A 12356-nucleotide genomic window follows, 5' to 3' on the forward strand; every position below is an offset into this window, starting at 1 on the left:
AGCCGCAGACGCCTGTCAGCTGCCTCCCGGCGCCGCCCGCGCCGCTCCCATTGTCACCGCCTCGTACGCCGGAAGTGGAACTGCGCGCGCCGGGGAGGGCGAGCGGAGCAGGCGGTTAGCGAGCTACCCCGGGAGAAGCTCGAGGTTCGGCTGTGTGAGGAAGCTTGATCCTCGCGGGCCACCATCCCGGAAGTGCACTTCGAGGAAGAAAGTGCTGTAGTGGGTGTTCTCGGGACTCGAGGTGCAGACAGACTCTTAGAACTCTGGGAGTTATGTGTTGACTAGGAAGGAGTCAGAGGTTTTGGTCCCCACGCCTGAAGGTTCTACCTTCTCTGATGAGCCCGTCTGTGGCGCATGGTTGCAACATGGGGCTTCTTGTAAGAGTTCCTCTGAAAAAGTCAGACTGCGTTGTTGCTCGGTGGCGACTGAGTTCAGAGATGTGTTGATGCTTCAGCCGCTCGCCATGGCCCTGCGGGCGGTGTGGCTCATACGCCACGAGCCGGGAACTCCGCTGTGTGGCTCCGTGAGATTCTCCAGGTAAATGCAAGTCTCAATCCTCAGACTCCTGTGATGGATCGAAGAATGGATGATGAGCATAGTTTGGGGATGCACTGTATTCGGGGTCGAAGTTTACTAACCTGTATTTTGCCTACTGAGTGGAAATATTAACTCTGCCTTACAGTGTTGGCAGAATCAAGTGAGCTGTCACCTGGTACATATTAATTGCTACGTGTGTTTTCTGGTATTAGTATTCTGTCTTAAAATTAACTGCAGCTACTTAAGATTGATGTGGAGACGACGAAAAGATGTTAAGCACTAAATATGTTTCAATGATAAAGTAATTCAAGAGCGTTTAACACATTCTTCTGAAAAACCCTTGCTGAGCAACTGTCACTTTTACTTTCATCTTACCGATGTGTCATCGCTAGAAATCAGTGGACAGTTCGTAGTTGATGAAGGAAACAACTGTGAAAAATTAAATTACATTTACTTTTTTCTTATCTGGTCTGACTTTTACAGTTTACCATATTTAAAACATGCCTGAGGCGAATCCTACACTTCATTTTTATTTATATATTTGTTTATTGGGTTTGTTTTTTTTGTTTGTTTGTTTTTTTGAGACAGGGTCTCACTATGTAGCCCAGGCTGGTCTTGAATTCACAGCAATCCTCCTGCCTCCGCCTCCCAGTGCTGGGATTACAGACACCTCATTTTTAAACTCAGTTGACAATCCAGTAATTTTTTTTTTCCCAGTACTGGGGATTGAACTCGGGTCTTTGCGCTTGCAAGGCAGGCCACCAAACTGCTGAGCTAAATCCCCGGCCCAGTAATCTGTTTCTTTTCAGTGGCTATTGACAGGATTTTTGTTGTTGTTCTTGTTGTTTTTGGCCAATAATTCATTCTTCCCTGAGAAGAGATTTATCATAGTGGAAGTGAGATTGAAGCAGATAAAAACGAGTATAGGTTTTAAGTGTGAAGTATTTTTCTGCTTCATACTGTGGGCCTAACATCTTCCAAATAGTATATATTTTATTCATTTGTTTATGGACCTATTAATAATGTTTATTACACTCCCATAAAAACATTGGTCTGTCTGTTGTATTACTCTGTCCTTTTTGTGCCAGTACCATACTGTTTTATGTATGTGGCTCTATAATTTATTTTAATATCTCAAGAGTAGTGAAGTTTTTACTGCTTAAATAAATTCCTTGAGGAAATCATGCTAGTTTCAGAATGTTTTCCCAGTATGCTCAGAAAAAAAAAATTTAGAAGAAAAATTAAGGTACATTTAGAGGAATTCTCAACATTTCTATGGAGGCAGCATGTTGAATTTAAATAATTCATCTGTCATTTCAATAGTGTATTAATGAATGGATTAGTAAAGTTTTATTATTTTGTTTTTCATACCCCTTGGGACTGGTGTTAGTGCTAAACACATGTACACTGTCTTATATCAATTAATGTAGCAAAAGATAATGGCCATCATTTAAGATTTGATAAGGCAAATGGTCTTTCTTCTATCTAACTGCTTATTTCCCACAACAGAACTTGGTTTAGAATCTGGTTTAAAGATTTGCTGTCTTGCTACTGTAGTAATACTATTAGCTTAAGCCTGGCTTAGGTTGGTATAGTATCCCTAGTTGGAAGGATATTTAAAATTTAAATCTTCTTTTAGAAAAATTCTAGAATAAATTTGAAGTGGCAGATTGAATCATTCAACAGAATATTGAGCACCATTTGGGATATGATATAAGGTCCCATAGTAACTTATCTTTACATTCAATCATAAAATTTTTAGAACTTTATTATCTAGATAACTATAGAACAACAGAAGTCACTAGCGATGAGTTACCTTATTCCCTTTTCTCAACCAAGAAATACATCAGAATTTGAATGAGTGAAGTTTACTTATATGTATATGACTTTACATTCTTACATTTTTTAAATTATTAGAAAATAATCAGTATTTTATTAGTGAAAAATATTGTTTTAGCCAGGTGTGTTTTTGACCCTTGACTTTAAAAAAAAAAAAAACTTTTTTAGGTTTTGGTTTTTTGTGGGGTGGGGAAGGTTACATTCTATTTTATTTCATTTTATTTTATTTTTTGGTGCTGGGGGTTGAACTCAAGGCCTTGAGCATGCCAAAATTGCACCACACCCTGAGCCTTCTCATTTGTTTTATGAATAAAAATTGCCAGCCAGATGGCTTCATTCTAGACATTGAAGTAGAAGGAAAAGGAAAAGTACATTTTTTGAAACTAAGAAACTATGATTAACAGATTCCTATAAATGAGCAAAAGTGTCTTCTCTTCTACTTCCCAGGAAAAGAAAAAAGACAAATTAGTACCTTACATTCAACCTATTGACCTAGAGCAGGGAGGGCAAACCTTTTATAGCTTTCAGTAATAACATATAGTCAGCTGTGGCATGGGTACCATAAGTTCACCACCTATGACCTAAAGCATGCAAACAGTAAAGAATTATTCAGATTTTCTCCCCTTTTTTTCATTTCATAGTATCTTCTAGGACCTTAGAGATAAAATATTATTGAAATGATCTTCCATATTTTGGTAAGAGTCAGCAAGAAGAATCAGGATACCTGTTATTCACTATAGACTGAATAGAAACATTCCTTTAAAAGTGTATCACCTCAACTATTGTGGAGGGTTAAATTGAACCATTTCTTTGGTCCTACTCTTAAGATGGAATCAAAAGAAAAAAATTTTATAGATAGATTAGTGTAGGTGTAGACTCTTTTTCTACCAAGAGGGAATCAGAATGGTTGAGAAATAGGAATTTTAAATTAGCATCATGTAGTCTGCCTATTTAAAAATAAATAAATAAATTTAATTGAACATTTTCAATAATAGATGATATTTTATCATTTGGTAACATGACAAGGACGAAATACTTAATCTAGTAGGAATTTGTATTTCTTGGTTGTTGGCTTTTGTGGGTGTGTTTGCTTGTTGTTGTTGTTGTTGTTATTAACCTTTGCCTTGTGTTTTAATTTGTTTTGATTTTACTTGGAAGAATATTTCTTGGTTGTTGGCTTTTGTGGGTGTGTTTGCTTGTTGTTGTTGTTGTTATTAACCTTTGCCTTGTGTTTTAATTTGTTTTGATTTTACTTGGAAGATCATTTATGGTTTTTCCCTTAATGCAGACGGTACCCAACTGTTGAAAAGCGAGCTAAAATCTTCAATGGAGTGAGTTATGTACCTGTTCCTGAAGATGGTCCTTTTCTTAAAGCACTGCTCTTTGAACTTAAATTATTGGACGGTGATAAAGACTTTGTGGGAAGTCGTGACAGTTGCTCACACATCAATAAAACATCCATCTATGGACTTCCACTAGGAGGAGAAGAACTCTGGCCAGTTGTTGCATTTCTGAGGAATGGCCTGATATATGCAAGTGTTCCACTGGTTGAACAGACTCTGTCCCCTCGTCCACCACTAATTAGCATTAGTGGAATTTCACAAGGCTTACAGCTCCTTTTTGGTATACAAGATTTTCTGTACTTAAGTCAAAAAAATGACGGTGAGCTAAATACAAAACTGAGCCAGTTACCTGACTTGCTTCTGCAGGCTTGTCCATTTGGTACTTTATTGAATGCCAACATACAGAATTTGCTAGATAACAGCAACTTTGCTCCTGTGACTCAACCACAAAAACAGCCAGCCTGGAAAGCTGGGACATACAAAGGAAAACCACAAGTCTCCATTTCTATCGCTGAAAAGGTAAAATCCATGCAGTATGACAAACAAGATGTAGCAGATACGTGGCAAGTTGTTGGAGCAGTCACTTGCAAGGTAAGATTTTCTCAGTTATTTGCTTTATTCATACCTTTTAACGCATATGGAGAAAAGTAAGTTTAGTTACGTGTATTATATGTTGCTAAGTGATATTCTGAATTTTTAGCTTGAGCAGCAGCCCTAGAGTTGTAAAATTTCATAATGTCATCTTTTTATCAATTATTTTATAACAGTTGTGTAATGAGTTGTCCCATTACTCTAAAACAAGCATTTATTTCCTCCTACTTTCTCCGGGTCAGAATTTGAGAAGCAGCCTGGCTAGGACCTTCTATTTTTGTCTCATGAGATCAAAATCAAGATTTTGGTTGGGGCTATAGTGATCTCGAAGTTTGACTGGGTCTGGATGATCTGTTAGCAAGATGAGTCAGTCTCGTCGCAGGCATTGTCGGTGCTGGTTGAAGACAGACCAAAATCCTCTTCAACATAGACCTCTCAGCAAGCTGTATGCATATCCTCACTACCTGGTGACCAGCTTTCCAGATTGAATGAGAGAGGTGGAGGAGAGATTGAATCAGAAGCTATTCTTTTTATTACTTAAACGGAAGTTCGCATGACCTTACTCTGCTTCCTTTTTGTTGGAAGCAAGTCACTAATTCTGGGTTCATTCAAGTATTATGCAATTAGGTCCATCTTTTGAAAAGAGTGGTGTCAAAGAAAAAGAAAAGTGTTAGAGATTTTGTGAGCATATTTTAAGATCACCATCCCTATGTTCTATTTTCTCTAGAGAAGTAAAATTTCAAATGGACAAACCCTCTGATACAACATCTAAAATCATTTTTGAAGAGCTTTTGTTTTATTTAAATGAATCAATAGGTTAATATGGGGTTTAAGGTTAGAAAATCTGGGAAAAAAAAACCAGTGGAAAAAGTACAGAAAGCAGTGACGTATGTTGAATGGTGACCAAAAATAAAATCCTCCAAGTAAACATTCTACAAGTGCATATTAATAGTATTCTCAGATGTCTTTATTTTTCTGTCTTTCTTTTCTTTTGTATGCTTTTAATGTAAACTTTTTGTATATCAAATGTGACATTGATTGTCCATATATAAATCCTATGAATAAAAGCAGATTTCAAGAATAGATGATTACAACAATCCTGACAAAATTGGGCCTTTTCTTTTTCTTTTTTTTAATCAGAATTAAAGTGACCTAAAAGTTTTTGTCTGTGTTAAGTTTACTTCTATCATGGTTAAAAATACCTTCCAATTTTATGAAAAAGAAATAATAAACAAATGTAAAGTCATGGATTATGTCATTCATAAGTCTTAAAGTGGTTAATTCTTTTTTCTTATAAGTTTGGTATAATGAAAGGAAAATCACCATTTCTATATATCTCATGGCAAAAAATAGAAAATGTTATATATAATGTAATGCTAAGTAATGTTGTGATATTTAAATATCTCAGTTCATTGATAAGCTAACCATAGTTCTTTGCTAACAGGAATTTTGGATTGATTCCTGTTCTTATTTCTGATAAAGGTTCTCAGGATGGAGAACTTTCTTTAAAAAAAAAAAAAAAAGTAGGATCAAGTATCCCTTAACTTACAAACTAAATGCTTCTTTAAGGTCATATGTAAATAATATGATTACTGCCCAGACATTTTTTAAAGTGCTTCAGGAGTTTAGTATTTAAAGGGATTTTACTATAGAACTGATTTTAAATGGAAATAATTATTTTTATCTAGTAGAAAAACCTGATGAACTGAAAGCCAGTGGACTGAAGTTCTAGTCCTTACTCTGCCACTAATTTTCTGTGTCTTTGGAAAGAACCACACAACTTTTTGAATCCTTTATCATTGTTAAAATGAGATGGGCTTCTAAGTAACTTCTTTTTTTATATTCCTAGTTGTAATGTTCAGCTTACATCTGTTATTTTAAGTGGATAATTCATTCAAGGTTTCCATAATAGTGCTGTTTTTCTGAGTCCTGTAAGAAGGTTAAACTAAACTTCCCTGAGATAATTTAATAGGCATAAACTAAATATTTTTAAATTATAATAGTACTATTAAATTTTGGCTTATTTTGTTCTCCCCATAAATAATGTATAAATAAAACATTTTTTATTCTTACTAGTGCACATACAAAGAGTGAAGTGGTAGGTAGTTTAAAAGTTGAAGCACTAGCATTTTTAAGTTTTTTTCTAAGATTATTTGACATTTTTATTTTCAAATGTGATCCATGTAATTATCACTAAAAGACTTTTATATAGCACTAATCGTACTTGGTCTGTTTATAACACCTGTGGACTCTTTAAGTGCTTACATTGAAGAACTGATACATTAATGAATTCACACGTCTTAAGCAGTAGGACATTTAAAAAGAGAAACATTTCAGATTAATGTTGAGAAAATGGAAGGTCCAGAAGAGAAAAAAGACAAATTCAGCAAACACTGTTTTAGTATCTCCAATGCATTACAGTGTGGTAGGCACTAGAACTGTGAAGAAAAGTAAAACAATTCTTTTCAAAGAATTTCAAGCTTCAAGAGGGAAACATAAGCATAGACATTTACAGGTGACGAACAGTTAACACATGGTGTGGACTGTCTAATGATAGTGCACTTGGAGCTAAGCATCTGGTCTGTTGTGTTCTACTGACCCTTAAAATATTGTTTAGTTCTAGCTAAGCAAAACATCAGTGCACCTTACCCAGCTCAATTTGCCAGTTTGACCCAGCATTTAAAGGGATACATGTTAATTTAGAACTGAGGTACAGAGGATGACCCACAGTACTCACACACATATAAGTAATGCTTATTGGTCTGGTTGGGTCATAAGAGGCCACTATAAGATTTGCTGGAATAAACACGTTAGGACTTAAGCATAAGAGGTGCTGGGGATTTAGTTCAGTGGTTCTGGTACCTGCCTTGCATAAGAGGTGCTGAGGAAACAACAGTAATATTCTGGTTACAGCCCTCAAGAGAGAATCCCTCACAAGTTCATTCCGGAGATTGGAGTAGTTAGGAAATCACAGTTCACAGAGAAGTCTGCATAGCTGCCAGAGCTGCCTGTTACAATCTCAAAGCAGATGATCAAGGAAAGATCTCCAAAAGTAATATAACTAGCATTGTAGCCTTGAGGTAGAAGCTCAAGGAGAGGTCAGAAGCTATTTCACCTGGCTTCCACGGTACCCTAAGAACAAGGGCTTCCCTTTCCCTCCTCCCAAATCTCATGAATATCTCCTGTTGCCACACTAAGTCAAATCGCACGGGGAAGAAGACACCTAGTATCTCTGCATGCCTGAAGCAGGCTCTGAAAGTGACAGTACAGAACCTCAGTCATTGCACAAATCATTAGGTAAGCTGGACATGAAGAACGAATGAATTTATGGGGAAAGGGGGCATTACCGCTAGAGGGAATACCATACAAGTAATGTGTGAGTTATTCAGGGAAATGCAAAACTTCTATGTCTGCAGCACAAGTCACGGAACACAAAATGGTCTGAAGAGGTAGATGGGGGACAGACAAAAGGCTTTAAAAAAATACAAAACTAAAGAACCACTGAAATGGAATAATATAAAAATATAGTCCATTAAAATAGCTCTGGCATTTATGGATAATGGAACGACCGGAGCCTAGACACATCACAGGGCTCACAGAAATTGTAAAGACCTTTACAAACGTACTTTCAGAGGGAATGGAGAGGAGTGAATGGATTGTAAATATTTTCTAAGAAATTTAGAGGTGAGCAGAAGGGTCTGTGAAACCTCTCTGGTCACTGGCTTGGTTGTTTAAAAGCATAAAACTGTTAGAAAGGAAAAACTAGTCTGGAGAGAAATGAGTTGAATTGGGGAGAATGACTAAGACATTGAGAAAAGCCTCAAACAAAGTGTGTATTCTAAGATCTTGGTAATACCCATTTCTGCTTTCAGTGTGATTTGGAGGGAATCATGACAAATGTTACCATTAGCTTGAGCCTCCCCACCAACGGATCACCACTTCAAGATATTCTTGTTCATCCTTGTGTGACTTCTCTTGATTCTGCCATGCTGACTTCCAGTAGCATTGATGCAGTGGATGATTCTGCGTTCAGTGGGCCTTACAAATTTCCATTTACTCCACCTTCAGAGTCGTTCAACTTATGTTACTACACTTCCCAGGTAAACGGTCTTGGAAAAGTTGAGGGTTGGTGACCTTTGTATATGTAAGTGCCATTACAGATACTATGATATATTTATAAACACTGTTCAGAAGGACATCATTTCTATTTTTGGCCCAAATGAGAACTTCTTATGAGTTACTTACCAGACAGTAACTGATGAATGAAGATTCAGTTATCTGCTTGAGCCACCTCTCATCTCTGATACCTTTGACTGCATTAACAGTTTTCAGATTCAGTGTGTTTTTTTTTAATATTCCCTAAGGAGTCTGTGTTCACGGATAGATCCTAGTATAATTTAGTCATGGTTTTAACCATAAAGATGAAGTAACTCTAATTCCAGGAAATCTTAGTTACAAATATAAATTATTAAATAAAAGTGAATTGTAAAAATTCCTCTTCAGACAAACCTACACTTCCTCAGCAGGCCATTCAAAGCTTTTTACCATAATTCCCAGCTTCCTTGGCTCTCTCCCTCCTCCGCCTCTGCACCTCTCTACCTCTCTTCCAGGCAATATTCCGATAGTGTTATATTCTTCAGCTGTGAGGCAGGAGGTGGGGTGCGGAGCAGCCTGTCAGTAATGGAGAACCAGGAAATGACGGAAAACGTTCCCGAAGTCCTGCGGCTGAGACTAATCACATTCTCCAGAGAACTCCGACAGGTGTTTGAGAGGATGGCCTAGACCTGCTGTCAGGCTGAGGAGTGGGAGAGATGCGAACAGCTGCAGACATTCAGCTCTTGGCTGCAGTGTTCCCTTTCGCAGGGTCCTCTGTCACCCAGTAGACTGCACTTCATTTCCTGCTTTTAAATGGAGTGTCCTGGCTCTGCAGAACATTTCTTTTTTTCCCCACCTTCAATAAATGTAAAACCTTGAAAATTAGTAATAACTGTCGTTTATTGAATAGGTGCTGTGTATCAGATGTTATCCTGGGCACTTGGCATATATTTTCTCTGCTACTTTTAACAAACCTTAAGATAAGTATTATTCCCATTTTACAGATGCAGAAGGTGTCAGAGAAGTTCAATGCCTTCACAAGGTCATTTGACTAATAAATAGCAGAGCCTAGATTTGAACCCAGATCTTGCAAACTTACAAAGCCCAGAATGTTTCCCACTGTGCCATTTGTCTCTTGCCCTCGTTTTCAGTCAGTAGATTAGGAGATCCTGTTTAAGTAGAGGGAATTTATTTTGAGAAGGCAACAGGAAATTTCATTTTCATTCGTGAAAAGATGTAGAACCCAGGCCACATTGGTACTAGAGCCAAGAAATTGAAATTCCTCTGTATTCAGGGTTCATACTCTCAGGTCGCTGCTTCTCCGTCTCCTCAGCTGCCTTGCCTGGCTTGTGCATGACCTTACGGCTCTAGAACTTGCACTGTAAGCAGTCTCTGCCTTACTGCAGATGTACCGACAGGAATGATTGGCTAGCCAACCTACAGCTTCCTTCCCTTCAGTCTGTTACTGATGACCAATCAAGTTAGCTGCGTTTGAGCTGGGGAGTTAGGAAAGGAATGGAGGAGTACAGTCACTGGGTACGAAAAGAGCACCCAGAATTCCGCATAGCACAGCAGTGATCAGTGTGTGTCGTGCATGTCCCATACTGCGAGTCAGAGAACTTAGAGGACGAGACTATCATAGAGGAGCAAGAGCACGGACGGGAAGTGTTGTGTACTTTTATAAGGCACCTCTGTCATCTCTGGAAACAGGAGAGAGAAGAATGTCTGCCATTGGAATGAGTTTGGATTCATTATTGCTATTATCAAGACAACCAGGAGGAACTCACTCATCCACAAGGCAGATCTTAATATAGTGATTATAATATGTATATATGTAAATATATACAGTGTAATATATATATTATCTAATGTACATTACTGGGGGACTGTCATTCACCATTGGTATTTTACATGCTGTAACCTAAGAATTATATAAAAATTTATTTATTTTTCAGGTCCCTGTCCCGCCAATTTTGGGTTTTTATCAAATGAAAGAAGAAGAAGTACAACTGAAAATAGCAGTTAATTTAAAACTTCATGAAAGTGTAAAAAATAACTTTGAATTCTGTGAAGCTCATATACCTTTTTATAATAGGTAGGGATAAATAATATGATGCCATGATTTCTACCTTCCCTAGTTTATTACCCCTGCCCTGTAGTAAATTGTCTTTTCTGCCTTATTTTTGAGATCTAAATAATTTTGTGTTACTCAACTGGATGGTGATACTGAACCACAATAATCTGTTTACCTTTAATGTGCTGTCATTTTTCTGGGTGAACTTGATAGTAAATTGTATTGTTAAGCTGGTGTAACTTCCTTGGAGATTATTTTGCTGCAGCTTTATTTTTAGCAGTTTCTCTGGATTCTACGTGTAAGTCAATCCTAGGTATCAGCTGCCTGATGTATTAACCAATTATCATAAGATTGCTTCCCCATCCGTTCTACTTAAATTTTTTGAGCAGCATGGCTCGTTCCAAAGTGTACTTAAATATATAGTAAAATCATAGGTTTACTATTGTGTCAACCTATGTGAATATATGTGACATAAATTGGCTTTAGGAATAAAAACAAAACATGTGTCATGACTGTAAATGTTTATGTAGTTTTTGGTATTTTGTGAGGTATATCTTCCTTGTTATGTTCTATTCTGCAAATAATACGAATCTGGTTGTGTGTGTGTGTGTGTGTGTGTGTGTGTCTGTGTGTGTGTGTGTTGGGTTTTGTTTGTTTAGTACCAGGGATCAAACTCAGGACCTTGTTCTTGTGAGGCAGGCATGGCGACACTAAGCTAAATACGAATCTGTTTTTATGTTGTCATTTTATTAAGTAACATAAGCAAGATTTGACTTACATCTTTTAATACTATACATCTCTGATCATTGCTTTTCTGTTTTATTCTTTTCTTTTTAAAAGAGGTCCAATTACACATTTGGAATACAAAGTTAGTTTTGGCCAGCTTGAGGTATTTCGAGAGAAAGGATTATTGGTCTGGATTATTGGTGAGCAAGGTTTTGTTTATTTTTTTTCTTTTCTTTGGTGTTGAGTCTACTCTACTTAGAATAGTTGATTGGTGTATTTGTGTTTCTAGGCCAAAAGTTTCCAAAATCCATGGAGATTAGTCTTTCTGGAACTGTAACTTTTGGAGCCAAGAGCCATGACAAGCAGCCATTTGACCAGATTTGTATTGGAGGCACAGCATATGTAAAGGTAAACATACTTATTTGACTTACTACATTAAAACCCTTTTTTTGGTTGTTGTTTCTAGGTTACGCATATCTAGTAGAGTTTTAATGTTTTCTAACAATTTTTTTTTAATTCTCTGCATTTTATCTGGCTAAATCCTTCTTTGGGGTTTTGTTTAATTCTTTTTTAATATTACCCGTTTTCTATTTCACTTAATACTTCAATTTTAAATCTTTAAGTATAAGCGTAACATCCAATTTTTTTTCTTTCAGTATTTTTTATTAATATATATTTCCAATATATAAGGATTGCATTCCCAATGGGGAGTTTGTGTGTATTCAGGACACATCTTAATTCTTTTTCAAACCCTTCTCCATACCACTTCCCTATTCTTTCATCTCTTAATCCCTTTCTCATATGAGAAAATATTTATCTCCCTGCTTCTTACTCTCTTTTATTTTGTGCTTTATTTATATTTTGAGGTTGTCATATAAGAGAAACCATGCAATATTGAAGCTTGTGTAGTTTATTTCATTTTAAAGTTATTGTCTGAAGGTGCATCCATTTTCCTACAGATGGCTCAAGCTCATCTTTCTTCGTGACAGAGTAGTACTCCATTGTGTATAAATACTACCACGTTTTCTTTATCCATTCATCTGTTGATGAGCATATGGGCTGCTTCCAAGATTTAGCTATTATGAATTGTGCTGCTATAAACGTGGGTGTGCATGTATCACTGTCACATGATGGCTTGAACTCTGTTGGAA

The 12356-nt window shown here is 36.9% G+C and overlaps 1 protein-coding gene across 2 annotated transcripts in view; it reads left to right on the top strand.

Annotated features, from left to right (window-relative positions):
* The first annotated feature begins 71 nt into the window (after positions 1-71).
* Ap5m1 (adaptor related protein complex 5 subunit mu 1) overlaps positions 72-12356 on the top strand; it is a 21327-nt gene continuing 9042 nt past the window's right edge. The window contains exons 1-6 of one of the 2 annotated variants that reach the window (XM_010641428.3): positions 72-537; positions 3665-4310; positions 8183-8410; positions 10361-10500; positions 11320-11405; positions 11495-11613. In XM_010641428.3, coding sequence (XP_010639730.1) covers positions 446-537; positions 3665-4310; positions 8183-8410; positions 10361-10500; positions 11320-11405; positions 11495-11613 — 1311 coding nt within the window. In that variant the 5' untranslated portion in view covers positions 72-445. The remainder of the gene's footprint in view (positions 538-3664; positions 4311-8182; positions 8411-10360; positions 10501-11319; positions 11406-11494; positions 11614-12356) is intronic. The other variant, XM_010641427.2, reaches the window with a different exon arrangement.

This window comes from Fukomys damarensis, unplaced genomic scaffold, assembly GCF_012274545.1.
Source record: "Fukomys damarensis isolate Sample0158 unplaced genomic scaffold, DMR_v1.0_HiC HiC_scaffold_21, whole genome shotgun sequence".
Taxonomy (NCBI): Eukaryota; Metazoa; Chordata; class Mammalia; order Rodentia; family Bathyergidae; genus Fukomys; species Fukomys damarensis.